Source organism: Aethalodelphis obliquidens, unplaced genomic scaffold (genome assembly GCF_003676395.1).
Source record: "Aethalodelphis obliquidens isolate GAN/ISIS:26980383/991018 unplaced genomic scaffold, ASM367639v1 scaffold69, whole genome shotgun sequence".
Taxonomy (NCBI): Eukaryota; Metazoa; Chordata; class Mammalia; order Artiodactyla; family Delphinidae; genus Aethalodelphis; species Aethalodelphis obliquidens.
In genome coordinates, this window is record NW_020838013.1 from 5,607,323 (window position 1) to 5,633,785 (window position 26,463).

Sequence of the window (26,463 nt, forward strand, 5' to 3'; positions counted from 1 at the left end):
ACGCACCGGGCCCGGCCGGGAGCACCGCCCCTCGCGGCAGCCGGAACTCGGCGGCTCGGGACCTCGGCTGCTCCGGGCCCAGGACGGACTGCGGCCATGGCGTCGGCGACCGTGGAGAGCTTCGTGAACAAGCAGTTGGACCTGCTGGCGCTCGAGAGGGACGCGGAGGTCGAGGAGCGCAGGTACGGCCGCCGGCCCGGGCCTCGGGTTCGGTCCGGCGGTTCCCCTAGGCCCCCGTACTCTCCCAGCTCAGACCTCGGGCGGACCTCCCTCCTGGGGGCTCGGCCTGACCAGCCTGGGGGTCGGGATTTGCCCTCCTGACTCCTCGAGTCCGGGTCGCGGCTGTGAAGGGGCTCGGCCTCCCACACAGATGGAAGCCTCTTCAACCCCCGGGACAGCCCGTTCCGTTTGGGGGACCCTTAGGAAGGGTCTGTTCTCCCCCTGAAGTTCCCCTCTGAACTTTGCCTCGTAGGTCCTGCCTCTCTCCCCATTTCCATCCCCAAAGTGTTCTCAGCCCTCTTCCGTCATCGTCCCCTCTGTCAGTGTCTGCGCCTGTTCCGTGCCAGGCCCCGAGTGAGATAGTCACTGATGGTCCCCTGGCGGCTGGGTTTGAGCGGAAGAGCAGGTGGGAGCGGAAACAGTTCCCTCCCAGCGTGATAGATGCTGACCCGTGTGTGCAGGCAAAGTGCTGTGGGAGCAGGAGGGTGGACAGCTGAGCCTGGGGAGCCTTAGGTTGAGGCTGGCTTCGTGGAGGAGGTGGTGCCTGAGCACAGCTTGCAGAAAAATAGGGATTCAGGTGGAGGCGGGGGAGGATATTCCTGGAAGAGATGTGGGGAGGAAGGGCAGCCCTGCAGGCGAGGGTGGAGCCCTGAGAAAGCCAGACTTGTTTCCGTAGGGCTGAAACTTTGAGAGATGACACTGAGGCCTGTGAAAGCACCCCACACACATCAGCCCCTTTAAACCTTACGTCATCTCTGCGAAGTTGGTTACTGTAATTCTCGTTTTATGTCTAAGGAGGCTGAGACAGAGGTTAAGTCATGTGCCCCAGGTAACACAGGTCGAGCCAGGATTTGAGTTCAGGCAGGCTGATCCCAGAGTTTGCACTCAACCGTTGTGCTACCCAAGTGGAGAGGATTTGTTTTAGAGGTTTTTGATCGTGATGGTTAAGAGCATTTGCAGTCCTGTCGACGTCAGTGGGATCCCAGCTCCATGATTTATGGCTGGATGACTTTGCAGCCTTAGTTACCTCATCTGTAAAATGAGATCATTCTCACAGCAGACCAGTGAGGTGGGAACACAATGATCTCTAAGTCAAGTGCTCAGCACGGTTCAGAGTACAGAGTAAGCACCCATGGGAAGATAGGCGGCGGCCAGATTGGGAAGGGCCTTGTGGAGAAGATTGTATGATATTCCTGTGCAGAGGATGGGCCTCGGTGCAGTTAAGCAGGTCAGAGAGGTAAATAGATTTTCATCTTAGGGGGGATCTGTTGGATGTTGCTGCTGGGATTGGCTGGGGAGAACCCAGAGATAAGGAAGTTAGGAAGCTCGGTTTAGTCCGGAGACGGCCAGTGATGTGGGCTTGAACCAAAGCTGTGGCGGCGAGGATGAGGCAGGGGTGGATTCTGGGTACAAATGGGAGGGGCCTGGTGGGACTCAGCGACACACAGGACTCAGGACAGAAGGTGAAGATGAGCGAAGGTTCTGTCTTGGGAAACTGGGAGGAGGGCACAGATCGCGCTGGGGCTATGGGGGGGTAGGTTTGAGGGGGGGCAGTTTTGGAGTTTCCCTGGTCACCCTTCGTGCCTGTGCAGAGATCTCCATCTGTTCTTCCTGCACGGTTGGAAGTGAAAACTGGTAAAATACAAATACTGAAGTCTCAACATTGGGTGTCTCCCAGGTCCTGGCAGGAAAGTGTCTCTCCGAAAGAACTCCAGAGCCGAGGCGTCTGCTTGCTGAAGCTGCAGGTATCCAGCCAGCGGACCGGGCTGTACGGACGGTTGCTGGTCACCTTTGAGCCCAGGAGATGCATGTCTGCAGCTGTGCTTCCCAGTAACAGCTTTATTTCCGGTCTGTGCATTTTTGACATAGGTGGACTTTGAGTATTGCTGTCTTCAGATGTGGGTTGTAAAGACCAGTTGGGGAATAAAGCATTGTAATGGAAAGCTCTCACTTAGAAATTCAGCAGTTACCAGGCTTTTTGGTAGTTTAGAGCAGCACTGCCCAGACTGGCAGCCACTAGCCACGCGGGCTTATTGAACGCTCGAAATAGGGCTAGTGATCGCTGCTGGTGTAAAATGCGCATGAGATTTTGAAGATTTAGTGCAAAAAATTTAGAATATCAACAGTAATTTCTTTGAAAACTGATTATATCTTGAAATGATAATATTTTTCACGTATTGGGTTAAGTAAAACGTGATTAAATTTACCTGTTTCTTTTGGTTTTTTAATATGGCTACTAGAAAATGTAAAATTACACATGACTCTCACATGTCTCTTGAGTAGCCCTGGTCCAGATGGTTCAACGTGTGTAGTTGTGTATTCCCAGACCTTCCTTGTGCCAAGGATACTTTGGCTAAACTTGTGGCAGCTCCGCTGGAAAGGAGGGGCAGTTAGAAGAAGCTTCTTAAACTCACACCTGGGATGCTTGTTTTATTTATTTTTATTTTTTCCTTTGGCCACGCCGCACGGCATGCGGGATCTTAGTTCCCTGACCAGGGATCGAACCTGTGCCCCCTGCAGTGGAAGCGCAGAGTCCTAACCACTGGACCGCCAGGGAAATCCCTGGGACGCTTGTTTTTGATCAGACCTGGAAACTGGGAGAGAGCAACACTGCTGAACACTGCACTTCCACTAGAAAAGTCTCTCTGCCTTGTTTTGGTGGTGACAGTTTGTTGGTTTCATATTTCGATTTTCTAGACTCTTGCCCCACAGTTTTTGGAATACGGGCTGGGTTTGGAGACAGATAGGAGGAGGGGAAGCTGCTGGTTTGGAGTCAGATCTTACACTTTGCTGTTAAGTGGCCGAGAGTCAGTCACGTGTCCTCTGAAGAACAGAACCACGGGGATTATAGTTGAGCTCTCGGCCTCGCCATCAGGATGAGTGGGTGGGACTGAATGTGCAGGGCGTTTGTAAACTCTGAAAACCAAAGGAATAGTATGTGTTCAGTTAGTAAGTGTTGCGGAGTGAATGACCTGAGAGGTTGATGAATAGCTGATAAACAGGAAGTCAGCTGTTTATGTGAAAAAGTATGGAGCTGAAAATCTGGTGTGTTGCTTCGGCTTCTGATCAAACATAGGTGGGGTTGTTAGTTTTTCGTCTCCTGAAGAGCAGTTTTAGGGCTCTGTAGCTGAGAGGTGTGAATTCTGCAATGTGGGACCCTACTCAGGGCAGCCGGTGGGGAAGTCACAGTCGGGACGGGGTCGCCTGCACTCAGCCTCACGGAGGTCCCCGTGCACAGAACCAGACCTCGGGCCCAGGGGCACTGCTGCCACCTGCTCTTTGTCTTTAAAAGTTGGGGCGGGAGACAGAAAAGATTCAAGGTGCAGATGAAACTCATTGCCTAGAAGGAAAACAGCTGGGACTAAGAATACGCCTCATGCTTGGTTGACGTGTGGCAGGTACTCTGACTCGGAATAAATGGGGTGTGAGCATGTGGGAGGCCCTGGCTGCATCTCAGCGTGGATTCTTGTTTGGTCAGAACTGTCTGTGTTCAAGTGACAGAAACCCTGAGCCAGATGGGCTGGAACAGGAGGGGGACGCATGGGTTGTGATAGCTGGAAGGTGGCTGCACGGCTCAGAGGAGGTCACCTGGGCTTAGTTCTGCTCCGTGTTTCGGCTCCACCCTCTCCTGGGTTGGCTTCCTTCTCAGGCCCCAAGTGGTAGCAGCTTCAGCCCTCACGTCCTCTCCAGTTTCTGGTCCAGCTGGGAAGGGTGAGGGCATCCTTCCAGCTGTCCACCCAAAAGTCTCGCCACATCTCAGGGGCTCTGATTTGGTCCCTTGTCCATCCCCGAGCCAGTCACTGGCCAGGGGGCTTGGGAAGCCCTGATTGGCTCGGGTGTGGGTCGTGTGCTCCGTCCCGGCATCAGGGGAAGCCTCTCAGACCCGCCTGGTGATGGGTGAATCACCAGCCAGCTGTCGCAGGAGTGGGGAGGCCCAGCCGAGTGGGCAACAAACCACCCTCTCCCTCCTTCACCAGTGTTCCCTTTCCACCTGGAATGTTCTCCCCCAGGTGAGCTCGTGGCCCCCACTGTTTCCAGGGCCCACCCTGCTTACGGGTCACCCCTCAGAGAGGCCCTTCCCACACACTCTGCAATGGCACCCTCGTCCCTCTCCACCCTCTGCTGCACTTCATCTTTTTTTTTTCTTTAATACATTTATTTTATTTGTTTTTGGCTGCATTGGGTCTTTGTTGCTGCACGCGGGCTTTCTCTAGTCGCGGTGAGCGGGAGTTACTCTTCGTTGTGGTGTGCGTGCTTCTCATTGCAGTGGCTTCTCTTGCTGCGGAGCGCTGGCTATAAGGCGCGCGGGCTTCAGCAGTTGTGACGCATGGACTTCAGAAGTTGTGGCTCGCAGGCTCTAGAGCACAGGCTCAGTAGTTGTGGCACACGGGCTCAGCTGCTCCGTGGCACGTGGGATCTTCCCGGACCGGGGCTCAAACCCGTGTCCCCTGCATTGGCAGGTGGATTCTTAACCACTGTGCCACCAGGGAAGCCCCTGCACTTCATCTTAACTAAAGCCCTTGGCTCTGACCCCTGGTAGGTTTTTGTATTTGCTCCTCCTCCCTAACGTGAGCTCAGGGATCGTGTTTTATTCCTAATATAGACCAGCACCCAGAACAGTGCTGGGCACAGAGGAAGACTTTAAATATTTTATTGACTGTCATGTTTGTTTTAAACAGTTCATTGAGCTCCAGTAAATTTTCACATATGATGTTAGTTAAAAGTATTTTTTTATTGATTTCATTTCTAATGAAAGTAACAGATACAATGTTTGAAATATGCTGGAATTTGTTATATGAAGTCATTCACGTTTAACGTTGTTCAGCGTTTATGTAACTGGTCTTTGCTTCTGTAGGTGACATAGTGGGTCTGTATGAGGAAGACAGTCAGTTGGCCACTGGGATCCTGACCCGGATCACCCAGCAGTGGGTCACCGTGGCCTTTGACGAGTCCCATGATTTACAGTTGAGTTTGGACCAAGAGCATTCCTACAGGCTGTTAAAACTTGCCAACGACGTCACTTATAAGCGACTGAAAAAGTAAGTGTGTGTGACTGGAAGTCACATGTGACGTTTTCCTTAAACACCTCCCTCCTGCTGGGCAGAAGAGGGCAGGCACATCCGTCTGGGGTCGGTCGCATGCCCCTCATGGGAGGTGGCGGGCAGCAGCGTCGCGTGGAGCCTCGGGCGCTGGGTTAATTGCTGGTTTTCACTAAGCTCCTAATTTTCATTTTCTCCTTTGGCAGAACTCTGATTACCCTAAAGAAGTATCATTCTGGCCCCGCGTCCTCGCTCACAGAGGTCCTCTTCGGCGGATCAGACCCCAGCCCTGCCAGTGAGATACGTAAGAGCTTGTGGTTTTCCTTTTCTGATTGAAATCACCATGGACAGGATCTCGAACAGTGAGACCCTGGGCCATTTTAGCAAGAGTTTGAGAATGCACAGTGAGAAGAAATCTACCTTAGTGTGTTTTTATAAGCTTCTTTGTGTGACTTGCTAGAACTAAGTCTCTTTCCTGTACACGGCGTCAAAGAAGTAGTTCATTCCATTTTTTTTATGATGTTCTTTCTAATATATCTAAATATCGAATATTTTTGTTTTGAAATGCGAGGGTATTTCTTCTAGCCCAGTGCCCTGCGAGAACAGAGGTTGACTGATCATGCTTCATGCTCGATAGCATTTTTTTATAGTTTGAAAAGTCTCAGTTCTAAGTGCATTTGATTATTTTCTCAGTATCCTGTAAATTGAAGACAGTTTATTTCTAATTGTAAGAGTGCCGTGTATTAGTCATAGAACGTTTGGAAATAAAGAAGCGTATAAACAAGGGAAAGAAATCACTCGAAAACCTGCCACTTAGAGTGAGCCTCACTGATACGTGTGTGTATTCTTCTAGTTGTTTTTCCACGTCCACATAGAACAGTCTGACTTACATACAGACACACACATGTGTCCATGTACACCGCCCCCCCTCGACTGTTCTCACGGTGCTCTGGGCAATTTCTCATCTCCTTCAGTGTCCTGGAGAAGCTCATTTTGAGAGGAGTTTATCACCTCATCAAGCAGCTGCCCGTCACTGAACCACCCCGTAGGTGTTGGACTTGGCTGGTTTTTACAGTATAGCTTCAGTCATTCTCACACAAGGGCTGCCCCACACCCTTTTCCTGTCACGCCGGTGCTCGTACCCTGGCGGTGTGTTGGCTCTTAGCTCAGGGCTGCTTTGTACCTTCTCAGATTCCAAAAGCACTCACATTTCAATAAGATTTTATTTCTGCCAACTGTTTACCGAGAGGCTACTATGAGCTGGGAAGGGAACTAGCATTGTTTTTGCTGTGTTTCAAGGAACACAATGTGCCCTGGTTGTAGCCAGCATCCAGGGGAGAAGGGAACACGCAGGAGCTCTGGGTCGGATGCTCCGTTGCTCTCTCTGAGTCTCTTTCCGTCTTAACCTCCGGGTCGGCGCCCTATGCCCGTGGGGGTCAGCGCACTCGTCTCTGCTGCGGGCACCGCGGGGCGGAGGCTGCGGGTGCGAGGCTGGATGCAGTGGCACCTGCTCTCAGAGCAGGGAGCTTACGAAGCAGGTCATTAGAATCGGCCATGGAAGATTCAGAACAGAAACATGGTCCTGGATCTGCTCATAATTCTTGTTTGTTTTCATCGTTTTACGGGCGCTTAAAAAGGGCCACTATGGTAGAAATGAATATGTTCCCAGAAACATTTACTTTACAAGAAGCTGTTATTCTGGAGCATGAGTTGGCAGACTTATTCAATAAAGGGACAGATGGTAAACATTGTAGGCTGTGCCGGCCGGTGCGACGGCGGGCTGCTGGGGACAGTGTCCAGGGACACCTGCCTCACCGAGCAGGCGGCCGGCTGGGCTTGGCCTGCGGGCCACAGTCTGCAGATTCCTGGTCCAGGAAAACAAAGCAGGTTGATTTTGCGTTGACTGGCCGACCCCTGGGGAGGGCCGGCTTTCTCCCCGTCACAGCCCGTATTTCTGTCGGCACACGCGGGGTCAGGGGCGGGGAGTGCCGGGTGATGGGGAGCTGGGTCCTCACTGTCGCTTGTTCCGCAGCGCCCCTGACTTTCTACAACGCCACTCTGGACGCCTCCCAGCAGGAAGCGGTCTGGTTCGCGCTGTCCCAGAAGGAACTCGCCATCATCCACGGGCCTCCCGGCACCGGGAAGACCACCACTGTGGTTGAAATCATTCTCCAAGCTGTGAAACAGGGCTCAAAGGTGGGCAGTGGGCACCGTGTCCCCGCCGGCACCCCTCACTCCGGTCTGCTGCGCTCGCAGGTGCCCAGCAGGGCCCCAGCCTGGGCTCTGGGGGACTCGGTCGGCAATGTTCCTGAGTGTTTACTGACTGAGCACTGGGCTTGGCCCTTTTCAGTCTCTGACAGCGCTTGGGACTGTTGGTCTGGGGTGGTGAGGTCTGGGTTACTGTCGGCCAGGCCACAGTCCAGGAGCCGCGTCTGCTCAGCACCCACGCTCTGTGCTCAGACCCCTGCTGGGCATGCCGGGCGTGCAGGTGACCAGGGACTGTCTGTGCTGTTCAGGAGGAGACCGTGAAGCCAGTTCCTGGAGACAGAAGTGTTTTGGTTGATCAGGTGGTCTGGTGAGTTGTGCAGAGTGCAGGTTACCGGTTTCCGAGATGTGGAATGTGATATCGTGTATTGTTGTTCACGTAGATTTTTTTTTTTTTTTAACATCTTTATTGGGGTATAATTGCTTTACAATGGTGTGTTAGTTTCTCTTTTATAACAAAGTGAATCAGTTATACATATGCATATGTTCCCATATCTCTTCCCTCTTGCGTCTCCAATGTAGATTTTTAATGGTTGAGATTTTTAACCATTTTTAATGGTTGAGAAAGGATCTTTCATCCTCATCTGTATCAACACAAGTCATCGTGGATTCTGAGCACATGGAAAGCTTTTTAGAAAACCTTTCTGGGTCGTAAACGTTGGATGAGGATAAGAATTAGAGCAATGTGGTCCACATTTGTAGGTTGACATTTCCTGGGTGCTTCCTACGAACGAGGCACGTTTCTCAGTCTTTCCAGAGTTCGCCCCTTTAATCCTCACAGAAGCCCCGGGTGCGGGGACTCCATGGTCTCGGGCCCCGTCCCTCCACAGTGGGTGGCAGAGCCAGGACTCAGACTCGGGCGACACTCTCCCCAGAGCCCCTGTTCCTGCAGGGAGATCCATGTTGGTTACAAGGCCACGTCCAATGGTCTCCTGCAAATGACTGTCTTGGCAAGATGTTTACCAAGAAAAGCTGGTGAAAGATGACTTATTGGCAGGGAGCAGATTTGATGGTTTAATTGGGTGCCTCTGTTTCAGGAAGCAGTGAAACAGGAGATACCTGTGTTCACGCTTTGGTGCAGACCGCCTTTGGCCACCTAGATGGGGTGGGGACTCTCCTCTCTGCCTCCCCTTCCTGCTCCACCCCCTCCTAAGAGCCAGACTGCAGTTCTGGAAGCAAGATTGGGCCTGTTCACAAAGGCTTTTCCTCATTCCGCTTTGTCAGACGATAAAGTGACTTGATGGGTGATGAGACGGGTGTCCCAGCCCTGATCATCTCAGGGCACTTGGAGGCCTTTCCTTCCAGTTGCCGGGCATCCTTTCTGGTCCTTTGGAGCCTAACAGGTTCTTAAGACCCGAGGTCTAGTATCCAGATGTTGTGTCAGTTTCCAGTAACTCATGTCCTGCGGACTGTCTGCATCCGTCCTTACAGCCGGACGTTTACACTGTAACGTTACTGGTTGCGCACGTTCCACCCTCCTCTCTTTAACTTTTGGACTTTCCATTTGCTTAATAGAAACTTAAGTGATTTCGTTAAAAAAGAAATCACCAAGCCCGAGTTTGCGCTGTGCTTCCCCAGGTTCTGTGCTGCGCCCCCTCTAACATCGCCGTGGACAACCTGGTCGAGCAGCTGGCCCAGTGGAAGCAGAGGCTCCTGCGCCTCGGGCACCCCGCACGGCTCCTGGAGTCTGTCCAGCAACATTCCCTGGACGCGGTCTTGGCGCGGGGTGACGGCACCCGGATTGTGGCTGACATCAGGAAGGACATCGACCAGGCCTTCGTGAGTAGCTCTCAGCCGGTGTCTGCTCTGTGTGTGGTTTCGTGATCTGCAGTCTTTGCCGGGAGTACACTGTATCCTCTTGCTTTTCTCTGGCCTTTGCCGATTCATGTACTTATGTTGAACGTTGGGACTGCCCTTGTGCTCAGCACTGAACAGGGACTCACCTGTCTTCAAGACAGTTTCATGAAGAGGCGAGCAATTGTCTTGCAGAAAATATTCCTCTTAAGGATTCCCTATGTCTGGCATGTCGGCTGGATAATATCGACCAGCAAAAAAAAAGCAGCCTGAAAATAAAAATTCAGAAAATATGCATCCTCCCTAAATTTCTAGTCCATTAGTATAAAACATGGTGTAATCTTTGTGAAAGAGAACTAGGTAGGTGATAGGTTAATCTGAGATGGAGTTTTCTCGTGTAGTTCAGAACTTTCGAGCTCTTTGGTTCTCTAGTTTACACGTCCGCCCCCAGTTCCCTTAATCGCGTGTCCTGCCCTGTATTTGCTCACCGCCAGCCCATCTCACTGCCTCACATTTCTCTCCTCGTGTCGGGGGCTGGTGCAGAGACTCAGCCTTCCCCACGGACCTGTGGAATAGTGGGAACCCCAGGGACGGAGACCAGGACACACGCATGTTACTGAAGGTTAAAGGCGCTGTAGGAATTTGCAGTGATGTGATTCGCGCTGTCACACATGTGGATGATTTCATTTTCCTTTTTTAATAAATTATTTAATTAATTTATTTTTGGCTGTGTTGGGTTTTTGTTGCTGTGCGCGGGCTTTCTCTAGTTGTGGCGAGCGGGGGCTGCTCTTCGTTGCGGTGCGTGGGCTTCTCATTGTGGTGGCTTCTCTTGTTGCAGAGCACTGGCTCTAGGCGTGCGGGCTTCAGTAGTTGTGGCTCGTGGGCTCAGTATTTGTGGCGCACGGGCTCAGTAGTTGTGGCGTGCGGGCTCTAGAGTGTAGGCTCAGTAGTTGTGGCTCACGGGCTTAGTTGCTCCGCGGCATGTGGGATCTTCCCGGACCAGGACTCGAACCCGTGTCCCCTGCACTGGCAGGCGGATTCTTAACCACTGCGCCACCAGGGAAGCCCAATTTCATTTTCTTGTTCCTTTTTAAATCCATGCTTTTTGGGACCTCCCTGGTGGCGCAGTGGTTAAGAATCTGCCTGCCAATGCTGGGGACACGGGTTCGAGCCCTGGTCCGGGAAGATCCCACATGCCGCGGAGCAACTAAACCCGTGCGCCACAGCTACTGAGCCCGCTCTCTAGAGCCCGCGAGCCACAACTACTGAAGTCCACGAGCCACAACTCTTGAAGCCCGTGTGCCACAACTGCTGGAGCCTGCACACCTAGAGCCCGTGCTCCACGAGAGAAGCCACCGCAATGAGAAGCCTGCGCACCGCAACAAAAAGTAGTCCCCGCTCGCTGCAACTAGAGAAAGCCCGCATGCAGCAACGAAGACCCAATGCAGCCAAAAATACATTAAAAAAAAAAATAAGTCCATGCTTTTCAGAGTTCTCTTCTCTGTAAGTTACACCTCCCTCCTGTCATTCCGGCTAAAACCCCTTCTCCAAAGCAGAAATCACAGATAAGGAAGGGGTTACGTGTCTTTTGCATATGGAAGTAAGTCAGGGTCTAGGTAGACATTTTGGGGGCTGAAGAAAATATTTCACTCTCTTGACAAATGTGGAATAGTGAGAGAAGCTCAGCTTCTCTCTGTATAAACTACTAAGTCCCCAATCCTGGCATGAGCAGGTGCTTTTTCTTCCCCAGGAGTATGTCTGATGACTGTGCAGGGTAGGGCTGGGCTCCCACCCCTGGGCTCGGCTGAGCTTACGGTTCTTGGAGGACCTACACTCTCCCTTCCTCCCTCTCCCTGTGGAGGTGACAGTGGCTCTAAGGCCAGTCAGGGTGTCACCTGTGTGGATCTGATGCTCCTTCAAGAAAGACTTGTGACTTCTTAGCGCCTTTGAAGGGACTTACATGAGTGGACCAACTGATGAGAAATAAAAGCATTTTGTGAATTAAAAGGAGCTAAAATAAGTGCAAAGTCGAGCCAGAATTACGATGTTTTCTTTGCTTTTCTTTACAGGCAAAAAGCAAAAAGACCCGGAATAAAAGAGAGAAAAGTAATTTTCGAAATGAAATCAAGGTGTTAAGGAAGGAGCTGAAGGAGAGGGAGGAAGCAGCCATGCTGGAGAGCCTGGTGGCGGCCAACGTGGTCCTCTCGACAAACACAGGTGAGGGGACGGGCCTCCAGCCCGTGTGGCCTCGAAGAGGGCTGGGGGTGTGCCCTCTTCCTTGGTTTTCTGGAAGAGTTTGGTAGAATTGCCTTCACAATTGGGTAGAACGCAGCAATCCCAGCCCTTCTGGGCCTGCAGTTTTCTCTGTAGGGAGGCTTCTTCTTTATTTTTGGCCACACTGCTTGCTGGTGGGATTTTAGTTCCCCAACCAGGGCCTGAACCTGGACCATGGCAGTGGAAGTGCCGAGTCTTAACCACGGAACTGCCAGGGAAGGGGACTCCCTGTAGGGAGGTTTTTAACTGCAAATTCAACTTCTTTAATTGATATAGGATATTCAGGGTGTCTCTTCTTGAGTGAGCTTGTGTCTTTCAAGGAATTTGCCCATTTAATCTAAGTTGTTCAATTCCTAGGCATAAAATTGTTCATAATAACTCCTTGTTTAGAAAACGTCTATAGCGTCGGTAACAACGTCACCTCTCTTGTTCCTGATGTTGGTAGTTTGCGTCCTCTCCTCTCTTTTTTCCCTGATCTTCTGGCAGGAGGGTTATTAATTTATTGGTCACTCAGAGCACTGGCTTTTGGTGTCACCGGGTTTCTATGTTATTTTTCTGTTTTCTGTTTCATTGATCTCGGCATTGGTTCCTATTATTTCCCTCTTCCTGCTCACTTGGGTCTAGTTTGCTCTTCAATTTCTGTTTTCTTCAGCTGGAAGCGGAGGTCATTGATTTGTATTGATTTGAGACCCGTTGTGCTTTATACTATAGGCATTTAGTGTTATAAGTGTTTCTCCATGTACTGTTTTCACGGCATCCCATAAATTCAGATGTGTTGGTTTTCATTTTCATTCATTGTGAAATATTGTCTCATTTCCCTTTTAATTTCTGTTTTTGACCCATGATGGTTTAGAAATGTGTCATTTTCTTTCCAAATATTTGGAGGTTTTCCAGATAGCTTCCTATCATTGATTTCTAATTTAATTCCATGTGGACAGAGGACGTACTATGTACGACTTGGATCATTTCATTGAGACTTATCTTACGGTCCAGAATGTGGTCTCTGTGAATGTTCCACGTACACTGGAAAAGAATGGGCTGTCTGGTTTTGTCACAGCGTTTTATAATGGTTGGTGACTGTCGTTCAAGTCTGTATGTTCCTGATTTTCTGTCTGTGTGTCCTGTCACCGAGCGAGGGGTGTTGAAATCATCTGTAACTACGCGTTCGTTTATTTCTCCTTGGAGTCTGTCAGCGTTTTCCCTGTGGCCTTTGTAGCTCTTTTACTTGGGGCGTAAACGTCATGTTTTCTTTATTAATTAACCAATTTATCATTATGAAATGACCTTCTGTATCCCTAGTGTGTTCTTTTTTTGAAGTCTACTTTGGTATAAAGATAGCCACTGCAGCTGGAGACCACACTTAGCTGCTTTAGGCCTTTCTAACGTGGCCGCTTGGTTCTTAAAAGCCAGCAAGTGAGAGAGTCTTGTCGCAAGATGGGTTACAGTCTTCTGTAATGTTACCATGACGTGACACCCCATCATCTTTGCTCTATTCCTTTGGCCAGAAGCAAGGCACGGGTCTGGCCCACGCTTAAGGGGAGGGTATTCCACGTAGTGTGAATACCGGGAGGCCAGGGTCAAGGAGGGGGTTGCCTTAGGGTCTGTCTGACACAGCCTCTCATGGGGACTACTCTAGGGAACGGAGTCCAGGTTCTGATTGACTTTGTAATTATTGTTTCACCCAGTTGCCTTTTAAATCAGATAGGACAAAACCAGAATTACAAAAATGCTCTCATACTGTCTTTTGTACTTACCTATGGAGTTGCCTCTGTTGGTGCTCTTTGCTTCTTGGTATGGATTTGAGTTACTGTCTAGGGTTCTTCATGTCACCCTGAAGGACTCCCTTTAGTATTTCTTGAAGGGCAGGTCTCAGCTTTTCTCTACCTGGGATTATCTTTTTTCTCCTCTGTTTTCGAGTGACTCTGTTTTTAGACGTAGCGTTCTCGGTTGGCAGCCTTTTCCTTTCAGGTGTTCGACTGTGTCACCCCCGCCTCTCGGCCTCTGTGGTTTCTGCTGAGAACGCAGGGTTAGTCTTACTGAGGATCCCTTGTATGTGACAGGTTGCTTCTCTCCTGCTCTTCCTTCTTTGTCTTTCGGCAGCTTGACTGTGGTAAGAGTCTCGGCGTGCTCCCTTCGGGTTAAGCACGTGGATGTGTTGAGTCCCCTCGATGTGTGCATTGTTTTCCATCAGATTTGGGAAGTTTTCAGCCATTATTGTTTCCAGTATTCTTTTGGCCCCTTTCTTGCTCTCCTTTCCTTCTAGGGCTCCTGTTATGCACACGTTCGTGTACTTGATGGTCTTCAAGGTGCTGGTCATGGGGTTCATTCTTTATTCTTTCTGTTCCTCAGACTCAATAGTTCAGTTGGCCTGTTTCCTGATTCTTCTCCCTGTTCAGATCTGCTGTTTAGCCCTTCCAGTGAATAACAGTTATTGTACTTTTCAACTGCAGACTTTTTTTTTTTAAAATAATTTCTGTGTCTTTATCGATAGTCTCTATTTGGCGGGACGTCATTCTCAGACATCCCTCACCCTCACCTCCTATGGGCGCAGAGCCCCAAGGTGAGCCAGAGGTGAGTGCGTAGGGCCTCCTCTGGTCTTTCCCGAGTGTGCACACAGCCCTTACACGAGTGTGGCTTCTAGGTTCTCGGCCACGTGTCGGAGCTTTCAGAGCCCACGGACGTCTCACTCCCCAGGTTTTCCTTCAAAGCTTCTGGTCATCCTGCTTTGCACCAGCTGTTATCCTCGGCCTCCGAGAGCACTCGTGTGCAACAGTGGCCTCTGGTTGTTTCCCACTGACACCCCCTGGGGAGGGGCTGTTTGCACAGGGCGAGCTCCAAGTCAGGTCAAATAAAGACAGTCTTGCGAGTGGGACCTTCCAGGGAACCAGCAGCAAGTCTGACAGTGACAGTTCTCTGGGGGTGGGGCTTCGAAGGAGTTCTGTCCCCAGTGGGGCAGACTGCTGCTCTTCACTGTGACTGCAGGCCATTGGTTTCAGGGCCAGCACAGAGCTGGGAGCGGTGCCTGTGCCAGGAATGCCACAGAGCCCGCTCTGCTTGCCCAGAGTTAGTCAGTTTTCGGAGCATACACTCCTGGATTGCTGTAAGCGTTTGATTGATTTCTGGAGTTCTGAAAGAGTCGGTTCTGCCAGTTCTGCCAGTGTTCTCGTTGCTCTGGTGGTGGAGGGAGTTTTCAGAGGCCCTTATCCAGCCGCTTCTGCTCACATTCTTCTCTGACTGACTTCAATGCAGCACCCGCTGGAAATCACAGCTGCCCCTCCGTGCAAGGTCAGCATGTGGCCTTTTAGGTCCCTCCTGGTTAGACTGGGGAACTGGAATGAGATTCCTAGAAGCGCTTCCCTCTGCAGCATGAAATCACAGCCATAATCCAGGCACAGCTCTTAGCCATCCAGAGCCCCGTCCAGATTCTGCCCTCTCTGCAGACAGACTCCCTAACCGTCTCTGAAAAGTCATCGAGATGTAGATCTTAATCATAAGATAATATACGTCGTAGCGTCATTAATCTAGGGGAAAAGGGCAAGAACTCACATCTGTAGCGTCTGTTAAAGCCTCTCATCTTGTGGCAGGCACTTGATACGTATTATTTAACACGTGCTACATTTTTATATATGTATCTGGGTAACCAGGATGTGTTATTTGACACATCCGTGCTCTGTTAGCATGTGGTGTGTGTAACAGTCTGTTTGTAGGGGTCGGGTGGCTTGCCCAAGGCCTCACCGCTGTTTGTGAGCGTGGGCGCGGGCCCCGGGTCTCGCCCACACGGGACCTCATTCCACTGTACGGCTCTTGTGTTCCACGGAGGAGGCACTGGTGCAGTGGTTCTGTGTTGCTGGTACGTAGGGGTTTTCCTCTGGGTGAACGCCCAGCAGTTCATTTTCTGTGTGTTCAAGAGAACACCTAAGAAGAGAATTAACTAAATTCTAAATTCAGAAAATGATACAGAAATTACATTTAGAATTAAGACAGCCTTCCAAGGATTTGGGGTCCCAGCCCCAAAGCGGTGATTGATTTTGGTGAATGAAACGTTGGAGTGGCCGTGACCAGGGGCACACTGCTTCACACTTACACGTGGAGTGGCTGGAACCGTGAGCTCCGGAACGTCCTGCCCAGGTTTTATTCCAAGGTGCAATCATATTACACGAGCCTTAATACAAGACTAGATGATGAAACAGTGGCTTGTCGGTGGCTCTTCTGGGGTGACTGCAGCCGGTGCATCCTGTAAAGGCTTACGGTTCTGATTTTGACCAGGTGCCTCTTCGGACGGCCCCTTGAAGCTGCTGCCAGAAGGCCACTTCGACATGGTGGTCATTGACGAGTGTGCCCAGGCCCTGGAGGCCAGCTGCTGGATCCCCCTGCTGAAGGCCAGGAAATGCGTCCTGGCCGGAGACCACAGGCAGCTGCCCCCTACCATCTTCTCTCACAAGTAAGGCCCCTCCGCCCCCAGCTGCCACCCCTGTGTCTGTCCCTCGAAGCCCAGCCCAGAAGCCCCGGGCTCAGCCGGAGGTCCTGGTGGTGCTGGGAAGCCTGGCCGATGTGCTGACTTAAGGATGTGCGGTGGGCAGGCAGCTCCCTGGGCATCTGAGCCCCCACTTTGGCGGAGGGAAAAGCCTGGGGTCCCCCTGATCGGAGGCGCGGTTTCAGTTACACCGCACAGAGGAAGTAGGGTCTCAAGATGTATGACTCACAGATCCCAGAAGAGGGGACGCGGCCAGCAGGGGAGGGGCAGCCGTCCAGCCCAGGTCACTAGAGAGCGGCTAGCAGACGTGTCATTTATAAGCTGGTTGGGGCCGAGGCCGCTGGCTTCTCCCGGGCTTCACTCTCAGGGGTGGCTGTGAAAGGTGCCCCGGGCGAAGCAGAGCGGGAGCGGGAGCCCTGAGCTCGGGTCCTTCTCTGGGCGTGCGGGCTCTGGCGTGAGCTGGGTGGTCACACCGTGAGGCCGCCCGGGCAGCAGCTCCGAGAGCAGTGGTGTTTCTCATCCCGCCGGGGGTGCCGTCCTCCGTGGGCTCCTGTACTTGCTCGTTCAGACGGCAGCTCGGTCAGACGTGTGTCCCTGAGGTCGGGGGTCGAGTGGTGTCCATGCTTGTGGCCCCAGAACCGGGCGCATGCTCAGTCCCTGCCTGTCGAGTTGACGTCCTCTAACGGGGCGGCAGGTGGGGGTGCGCGCTCGCGCGGGGGTCCCGGGGGAGTGTGACTGGCTCTGGCTCGTTGGCCCTCATCTGCAGGCACGTCCTTCCGCTGAGGACACGAGGGGTGGCTCAGGGGACTGCGCTCCTGCCGCTGTAGGGCCGCAGCAGTCAGTCCCTGGTGGTGTGACTGCTTCCTGGGTGCGGCCTGCTGCCGCCACTGGGCCTCTTCACCCCGTCCGCAGACCCCCAGGGCTCCGGCCACGTGGGCCCCTCCGTCCCTCCTCCCCGGGTGTCGGGCCCCGACCGCCCTTCATTCACTTCTCTGTCATCCCCGTTGACGGCTCGCTCGCCTGGCTTTGTCAGCACTCGGCACTCCTGGCGGTGGTGTGTGTCAGTCCATCGTTTACTTCCCAGCGGCAGTGTGAGGCCTGTGAGGCCTGGGGACAAGGCCTGGCACTTGGCGTCCCTGAGCAAACTGGCCTCTTCCGGGCCAGCTCCCACGCCCAGATCCAGGGGTGGCTCCCAGAGGCTGAGGCCCCCGCGAGATCAGGAGATGAGCAGACCTCTCCCTGCTGCTGCTGTTGGAGACGAGGGTCTCCTCCAGTCCGTGCGAGGGAGGCCGTCTGTGGAGCTCGCAGGAGGGGAGTGGCGACCCTGGAGCTGAGGGGTGTGCAGGTCAGGGTCCCCCAGGAAGGGGCGTCCGGCCGGGGGCTTCAGAGTGAGGGTGCAGAGCGTGGGGTGAATAGAGTGGGAGACGGAGGAACGTGATTTGGAAGATCGTCCTGGTGGGAGCGGGCGTGCGCGTGGGGAGGGGCTCGGACGCTCTCCAGAAGCGGGGCCTCGGGGGCGTCGATTCAGCAGCTGGTTCCGGAGGAGGCCCGGGGGGTCCTGGGAAGCGGGTCTCTGGGTGGATGGTGTGGGCTCGGGGAGGGGGCACCGTATGGTGTCCGTGGAGAAAGCAGGGTGATTTGGGGGGATGTCTGCTGTGGGCCGTGCTGGGTGTTTCTGGGTTTGTGGTTGGGGCTGGTAGTCACCTCACCCCTCCTGTCCTTGGCGCTGCTTTTGGTTGGTACCTTTATTAAACAGCATTAACTGCAGAGGCCTGGTCAGTTACGGAGGGAGGACGGATGCCTGGGTAACACTGGGCACTTTCCCTCCGTGGTGAGAGGAGGCTCTGGAGCCTGGCCGCCTGACCTGGTCCTGGCTCTGCGGCTCACTGGCTGGGCGGCCTCGGGCTGGTCTCACTCTCCTCGTGTGGAACAAGGGAAGCGTACCAGTAACCGGCTCAGGTTGTGTGAGGATGAGGCGAGTTAATCGGTGTCAAGTGCCCAGAGCAGTGCCTGGTGCGTGGGAAGCACCCAGCAACTCCTGTTGTTAGTAGTGGACTCCTGACGGCCGGAGTGTGTTGGAATTTTCAAAAACTTGTCTGTGTTAGTTCCCTTCAGCTGCTGTAACAAATACCACGAACTCAAGCAACGGGGCTTTGTTACCTTACAGTTCTGGAGGTCCAGAATCAGCCTCTGCGGCTTGAGATCAAGGTGTGGGCGGGGCTGGCTCCTTCGGAGGCCCCGGGGGGAGTCCGGACCTTTGCCTCTCCCGGCTTCTGGAGCCACCTGCCTGCCTCACCTGTGACCCCTCCTCCGTCCTCAAAGCCGGCTCTGCATCATCTTCAGGGCTCTCTTGTCACATCGCCTTCTCTGATGCTGCCCCTTCTGCCTCCCTCTTAGGAGGCCCTTGTGGTGACGTGGGCCCTCCCGGATGACCCGGGATCATCTCCCATCTCTGCTCCTCCCCTTTGTCACTGAGGTCCCATGCTTGCAGGTCCCAGGATTAGGACGTGGGCACCTCTGAGGGGCCGCACCCTTAGTTCTAGGTCAGAAGTGGGCGGCGTGGGTTGCATGCTGAGGTTTGAGGACTGCTTTCCTCCCTGGCCCCTGGTTTAGGCTGGACTCAGGACTCAGACTCTCCTTCCTTGTCCTCTCCTTGGGGCAGGGCCGCACTGGCGGGGCTGTCGCTGAGCCTGATGGAGCGCCTGGCGGAAGGGCATGGCGCCAGGTCGGTGAGGATGCTGAGCGTGCAGTACCGCATGCACCAGGCCATCGCGCGCTGGGCCTCGGAGGCCCTGTACCACGGCCAGCTCACGACCCACCCTTCCGTGGCCGGGCGCCTCCTGCGGTGAGTGACTCGGCTACACCCCCGTCCCCTGTGTCACCGGAACCACGTTCCACAAAGATCTGAGCGTGAAAGGCGCTTCTGAGACTGGATTTCTGCATCTTGTCCTGGAGAGCTGGGTTGGGCTCCTGCAGTCTGAGGTCCCTTGCTCTCTGCACTCTCTGCACCGCCCGTTGTCCTGTCGGGGGAGAGGGGCAGCTGGGGGAGAAGGGCAGCGGGGCTTCTGTTCCTGGGACCCCAGTGCCGCTCTGTCGCCGGGGCCTCGTGTGTTCAGTCTCACCTGTGTGCAGGGATCTCCCGGGAGTGGCTGCCACAGAGGAGACGGGTGTCCCCCTGCTGCTGCTGGACACGGCCGGCTGCGGGCTGTTTGAGCTGGAGGACGAGGATGAGCAGTCTAAAGGGAACCCCGGTGAGCCTGCCTGCAGAGGCCCAAAACGACTCTGGGCTGCTCTTTAAAGATCGAAGCCCCTCTCAGCTGCCCGCGTCAGAGAGGAGCGGAGCGAGCAAGGGGAGCAGGCGACGGCGCGGCGCTCCTTGGGGCGGCGGTCCTGAGCCAGACGCCCTGGGAGGTCGAGTTCTCGACGGGTGGGCGGCCCCAAGTCAAGGGAGCGGGTGGGCCCAGGCCGCGTCCTGTGTGCTCGTTCAGAACCGAGTGGCCTGGTGCGGCCTGGCTTGGCCTTGGGACGCGACCCTGGCTCACTCACAGGGCTGCCAGTCAATGGGTCGCACGGCCGTTCTTCCACTAAGAGGAGACTCCCGTCAGCTGTGGGTCCTGTGCGCTGTTTGCTGGGCCTGGTGGCCCCTCTGCCCCAGGTTGTTGGCTTGCAGGAGTCAGGCCCAGTGTGAGAGCAGCCTGTCGTCACAGACGGAAAAGTGCTTAGAAAACAGGCGTCGCCCCGCCTCGTGCTGAAGAGTCGTCCATTTCCCTCCAGGTGAAGTGCGCCTCGTCAGTCTGCACGTCCAGGCGCTGGTGGACGCCGGTGTCCAGGCCGGCGACATCGCCATCATCACGCCGTACAACCTGCAGGTGTGGGGCTTCGCTGTCTCTTGTGTGTCGGGGCGACTTGCCGCCCCAGAGGGGCCAGAGGACGAAAGCTCCAGGGTGGAACTGACCACATCCTGACTGGATCCAGGGCTCAAATGACCTCAGCAACGGCCTCCGTCCACCTGTCCTTGTTTTCCGCCTGCCATGCCATCCCCTGCCCCATCCTGGGCTCTCGCCTGGTTTGCTGTGTCGGCTGCGTTTTCAGGCCTGCCCTCGGGGGCCAGGTAGCCTCAGCACGACGTCGTCCTTCCAGGGTGGTCCCGGGGGCGCCGCCTGTCTCTTTATGGCATTTCCCATGGGAGTCTCAGCTTTGAGTCTTATCGGTCCGGCTCAGGTTGTCCCGTCCCTGAGCCGCTGGGATGAGGGGTCCTCGCCCCTCCTGGGGTCAGCCTTCTGGCTCGTGGGGCACCACGGGGCTGGCGCGGCTCCGGAGGCTGCCTGAAGGAAGGTCGGGGGCGCGGCTGTCGCCTGGAGAAGGCGGTGGGTTGGGACCAGCAGACACAACAGGCGTCTGCTGCCTTCTCTTGGGCTTTTCTGCCGTTTCCCCTCTCCGTGCCTCTGTGCTCGTGAAGCAAAGCCTGCCTGCTTTGGTAGGAAAGACGCACCTGCTTCAAAGCATTCGGAGGCTGACCAGTTGCCGTCCCGGCTTGGAGGCGTCACGCGTGGGGATGTCTGAGCCAAGCGAGATGGCGACACGCACGTCAGCGCTGGGGTGTGGGTCACAACTGCCACGTTTGTGTGCTATGTTGGTCTGTCGTGCACACGCCCGTGGGAAGAGCGGTTCTCGGAAGCCTTCTCCCCGAGGCTCCTGCGGGGCCTCCCTGGGGCCTGGCAGCTCTGCAGGGCCAGGCCTCCGCCGGGCTGAACGGCAGCGCGTCCAGGCCGCCCCGACCTGGGCTGTGATATGTGGCCTCGCTTGGTGTTTCAGGTGGACCTGCTCAGACAGAGCCTCACGCACAGGCACCCGGAGCTCGAGATTAAGTCTGTCGACGGCTTCCAGGGCCGAGAGAAGGAGGCTGTGATCCTGTCCTTCGTCAGATCCAACAGGAAAGGTGTGGAGCCGGGACATCCCTGGTGGTCCAGTGGTTAGGCCTCGGCGCTTTCCCTGCCCAGGGCCCAGGGTCGATCCCTGCTCGGGGAACTAGGGTCCCGCAAGCCGAGTGGGGTGGCTGGGGAGACCGGGACGCTGCTGCAGAGGGGGCCCAAGAGCCCAGAGCTTGTCTCCTGGCCTCCAGGCCAGTTTAGCCTCAGGGCATGGCTTCTGCGGCCAGGGCGTGTGGATGTACCATCTGGTAAGAAAGCTGTACCCAGAAACAGTTGTTAGTTAACGGGCTCTGTGAGTCGTTTCCAGTACGAGGTTGGCAACAGATAAGAGGAGGGGATAAGCTGAGGTGGGGGAAGAACACACTGGAACGTCCCTGGCGCTTTCCCTCGTGTGTCGGCCGCAGCTGCAGCCCTGGGCTGTGTCCTGGGTCTGGGCTTAGGGAGAGGACTTTGTACCGACTTGGGAATGAGCGGCAGTCTGGAAGCTGCCAGAGCTCCAGGTGGGGCCGTGGGACGGTCCTAGACGGTGGCTGGGGGCTGAGGGGTGGGCGCTGAGTAACGGGGCCCCTGGCTGTGGGGGTGGACGGAGCCGCGTGGTCCTTCTCGGGTGACGGTCGCTGATGGGGGGAGACCTGCCTTCCTAGCCCTTAGTCCCTGCTCCCTGCGCCCCCTCCCGGCTCGTGTGCAGGTGAGGTTGGCTTCCTCGCCGAGAACCGGCGCGTCAATGTGGCCGTCACCCGCGCCCGGCGGCACGTGGCCGTGGTCTGCGATTCCCATACCGTCAGCAGCCACGCCTTCCTGAAGACGCTGGTGGACTACTTCACAGAGCACGGGGAGGTGCGCACAGCCTTTGAGTATCTCGACGACATCGTCCCTGAAAACTACTCCCGTGAGGGTGCCCAGGGCCCTGGCCAGGCCGACGTGAAGACCCGCGGCTCTGCCGCGACGGCCAGGAGGGCTCCCGGGAGCAGGCAGCCCACGGGGGCCGCGCTGGGTCGGAAGAAGCCGGGCACGGCGCCTTTGTCCTCCGAGGCCCAGCCTCAGCTCAGCCTCAACGGAGGCGGCCGGGAGGGGGCCAGGAGCAGAGATGGCGCAGAGCAATTCAGGGCTGTGATAACGGAGTTCGTGGCGAGTGAGAAGACACAGCTAGAGTTCCCTGCCTCCCTGGATTCGCAAGACAGGATGTGGGTCCATCAGATCGCGGAAGAGTACGGGCTGAGGCATGAAAGTGCCGGGGAGGGGAAGGAACGGTTCATCACCGTGAGCAAGAGGGTCCCAGCGGCCCCTGCGGCTCCAGCAACCCCGGCAGGGCCTGGCAGCAAAGCCCCTCTGTGTCCAGAGCCCCCCAGCCCTGCGCAGGCAGAGCCCGCCATCGGGGAGCAGAGCAGCCGGGGCCAGCCGGACCTGAAGGCGCTGCACCTGGACAGACTGCAGAGGGCGGGGAGCCAGCCGGAGCAGCGGGCCACGGGCTCCGGGCCGCGGAAGTTACCAGAAAAGAAAAAGAAGAAAGAAGCAGAGGGTAAGCTGGTCGGCTCGCGAGAACACAGGCGTGGCGTCCCCTTTACTGGGGAGTTTGCCCCACCACAGACCCACCTGCCACCCTCGAAAGAATCAGGACCCCTTCCCGGTGGTGCCCCTGCCCTAATCCTGCATTTTGTGCCCGGTTTCAGTCGGTGTGGTCTGAGTTCCCTGAGTTCCGTGCTAGTCACAGTGTCCTCTGTGTGCCCGGGGCCTCGCCTAGGGCCCGGCAGGTAGGGAGCCCTCAGAGCTTCTACTGCAGGTGAAGGGCCCGGAGGAGCAGCTGGGGTGGGCCCGGGGCCCCTAGGAACGGAGGGGCAGCCGCAGCGCCCTGCTCCGGCAACGGCGCTCCTTCCACGGGCTCGCGGGGTCCCAGGCAGGGCCGCGCACTCCGCTGTCGCATCCCAGGCTGTGCTGGCCCTCTGCTGGGGCGCCCGGGGCCTGTTTACTCTGCACCCCCGTCCCGTACTGAGATTGAAGGTCCAGGGTCTGGATTTTCTGTAGACGCCTAGGTGAGCTCTGTCACAGCCGCTTCCCTCTTGGCAAGACCGCGAAGGCGGTCCCGTTCCCCGTATCCCTTGATGCCTGTGTGCAAAGCTGCGTAATTCTCAGCTTTCACAGCAGCCTCCCTGCGCCTGAGGGTCCGTCTGGACTCGCTCCATGGCATTTAGTGAGCGACCTCCGTGTGCCAAGCCTTGCGCTAGTGAGCGAGACGGACGCCACCTCCGCCCTGTGGGAGCTGACACTCTGATGGGGGAAGGAGATGCTTCCCTCCTGTTTAAACCCCACTGAGAACATGTAACTGCCATGGAGGACGGGGGCCAGGAAGGCATGACTGGAGGAACTGGGCTTCCTTCCAGAGGAAGGCGTGGGCATGGCCACTTGAGGACCGAGCGCCCTGGGGAGACATCACCCCATTTCACAGGGGCTGGCACTGCTTGGGGTTTGAAACGCTTCTTCAAGCAGCCAGAATTATGGTGTAATTACAGAATTACGACCATATTATAATTGTATCTCTCTTCCTCTTCTGAGCATTTTCCTACAACTGTAAAAGATTTTCACACACCTGGTTACGAACATTAAGGTTTCATTAGCCCTGGCCGGTGAACGTGCAGGAGTTCATCTGACCATTACCCTGGAGGCGTGGTAGTTCAGGGTTTTTATACTTAACGAGGTAAGGAGCATTCTCACATTTAAGTGCTTCTCTGGATTTAAGAGGATGAACTTTGTGCAGGCCTGCTCCCTGCACGGCCAGCCCTTTCCGGAGACTCATGCCTTCACTGCCTGGTGTGAGTAGTCGTCGGTTCAGTGAGGGACCCAGCTCGATGGTGCATCTGCTCACGCGCTGTGGCGCCGAGAGCAGGAGGCCGGGCGCAGCTGCCCGATAGGGCAGACGTGGGCCCAGTGGGAGAGTTCCGGTCCGACTTCTTTCTCCTTGCCTGTTCGGGTGACGCCTTTCTCCCCTCAGGACCCATGGCCATAGATCTGCCCGCCGGGGAGGACTTTGACGCCCTGGTCTCGGCCGCCATCAAGGCTGACAACACTTGCGGCCTCGCCGAGTGCACAGCCAGCGTCGTAACCCTGGGCCAGCTCTGTCTGCACTGCGGCCGCCGTTACTGCCTCAGCCACCACCTGCCCGAGGTACGCGGACCCCCGGGCTCGGGCAGTGGGGAGGGCGGCAGGGCTTTGTCTCCAGGACACAGATCCTGGGTGTATGCACCCCATATAGACTGGGCCTGTGCGCGTGTGTGTCACCCACATACAGACTGTGGGCCTGTGCCTGTGTGTCACCCACATACGAATTGTGGGCCTGTGTGTATGTGTGTCACCCACATGCAAATTGTGGGCCTGTGTGCGTGTGCGTGTCACCCACATACAAATTGTGGGCCTGTGTGTGTGTGTGTGTGTGTGTGTGTGTGTGTGTGTGAGACCCACATATAAACTTTGGACCTGTGCGTGTGTGTGTCACCCACATACAAACTGTGGGCCTGTGTGCGTGTGTGTGTCACCCACATACAAACTGTGGGCCTGTGCGTGTGTCACCACCAAGCAGATTGACATCACCCTGCCAGGGAGGTGTGGGAGCCGGCCCTGCACTGGCATCTGCTCGGAGGAGGGTCTGGGCAGGGCTGCAGGAAGGGTTTTGGGCTCTAGCTGCCAGCCCTGTGAGGGTGTGGACCCTGCCTGCCCCCCACCCCTGGGAGCCTGTAGGTGAGGGTCCATGTGCGGGAAGGGTAGGGAGCCCCTCCGAGGTTGGTGCTGGGGCTTCCTGACCCCCAGGCTCTGCGATGGCAGAACTGGGGGCCTCTTCCTCCGCCCCCAGCACAGCACTGCCTCTTGTGTCCCCCAGATCCACGGCTGTGGGGAGAGGGCTCGCGCCCATGCGCGGCAGAGGATTAGCCGGGAAGGGGTCCTCTACGCCGGCAGCGGGACCAAGGACAAGTCCCTGGACCCTGCCAAGAGGGCCCAGCTGCAGAGGAGGCTGGACAAGAAGCTGGACCAGCTGACCGGCCAGCGGAGGGGCAAGAGGAAGGAGAAGGGGAAGTGAGGCTGGGAACCCCACCGCCTGCACCGCCTCTGTGTCTGAAGCTGTGGCTGCCGGTGAGTGGCGCTGCCCCCGGCGTCTTTCTGTCCCTGGCGGCAGCTCCTGGCGACGGTGCTACAGGCAGACCCACGCTGTCTCCCCGGTGACGGGGGCGGTGAGCTGCTCTGATGTGGTGGGTCGCGGTGGAGAGGCCATGGGGCACAGCTAGGGCCAGTGGCTGCTTCTCAGGGCTGTTGTAGGGAAGGCCCTGGACTGCTGCGTCCCCTTCCTCACTCCCGGCCCAGGCCATTTTCCGAGATCCCGCCCTCGGAATCACGGGCTGCTGCTTCCGGCGTTGGGAAGGTTCTGTTCCCTCGGACCCCTGCCTGGGCCTCAAACTCCAAAAAAGTGATGTCCCCGCCGTCCAGGGCTGGCCAGCGTTCAGCCCGTCAGGGGAGAGGGCGCCCAGGTGGCGTCTCGGAGCTGGCATGTGTCCTGCGTGCCCCCGTGCACGGCTCGCCCCTCGTTGGGGCTGTGACTTCACCGAGGCCGTCGTCTGTCTGTGCCCTCGTGGTTGCAGTGGCCCCAGCCTGACCTGACAGCCCTAACCATTCTGCTGCTGTGCAGGCCCTAGCTCAGGCCCGGGTGTGGTTTACAAAGGCTCCCGGGCCGGCACCTGCCCGTCCTCGGCGCTGTTCCTGGTTACGGTCTCGGGAAAGAGCCGCCCCAGAGCGCTGGCGCTGCTGACCCCTGCAGACCCAGAGCCCCCGGAGGTGTCCTCCTGGGTCCTTCATTGAAGAGAACCCCAGGTGGATGTATTCTTTTATCCTCAAGAGTTTTTTGTGTTTCAAAGGGATATAAGTGATTTAAAAACCAAATAAAAATGTGTGCACGTGTTCCACAGTATGTGTGTTACGTGTCTCCGATGGTCGTTCTTCCCCTCTTTGCTCAAAGCGTCACTTTCCGAAGTGGTTGAGAACCGGTGAGCACAGGACACTCGGGGCCTTAGGGGGGAGGTGGGCGCCGGCCACGCGGGGCAGCTCTTGTCCTGGGGACAAACGACAAGGGGGAGAAAACGTACCTGTTCTGCTTGATTTTCTACCAACTGGAACGAAAGTTTCAGGTTGGCAGGTGTAGCACTGTGAACTGGAGAGGAAAACACAGGGTCCGGCTCAAAGGAAGGACAGCACTGAGGATGGCACTTTGCCTAGAGCTGCCGCTGGAGAAGAGATCAGGCCTGCACAGGGCCTCCGGGCATCGGTCTGGCTCCTTCTCTGTCACCAACTGCACCCTCCCGGCCCCATCGTCATTCCCATCCCCGGGGCCGTCAGAGCCACTGGTGTTCAGGTGTCTGGGTTTTTGGCCTCAGTCTCCCTCAGGAGCACCCCCCAGATGCCATTTATCCAGCATCTTGATGGAGCCTGT

At 55.9% G+C, this 26,463-nt stretch overlaps 1 protein-coding gene across 1 annotated transcript; it reads left to right on the forward strand.

Annotated features, from left to right (window-relative positions):
• Window positions 1–23: 23 nt before the first annotated feature.
• Window positions 24–25,944, forward strand: IGHMBP2 (immunoglobulin mu DNA binding protein 2). Its single transcript, XM_027090577.1, has 15 exons — window positions 24–182; window positions 1,898–2,067; window positions 5,075–5,258; window positions 5,465–5,562; window positions 7,291–7,454; window positions 9,102–9,302; window positions 11,387–11,534; window positions 15,858–16,032; window positions 18,728–18,910; window positions 19,198–19,316; window positions 19,840–19,934; window positions 20,881–21,004; window positions 21,685–22,515; window positions 23,983–24,155; window positions 24,865–25,944. The coding sequence occupies exons 1-15, from the start codon at window positions 97–99 to the stop codon at window positions 25,060–25,062; spliced, it is 2,949 nt and encodes a 982-aa protein (XP_026946378.1). The 5' UTR covers window positions 24–96; the 3' UTR covers window positions 25,063–25,944.
• The last annotated feature ends 519 nt before the right edge of the window (window positions 25,945–26,463 follow it).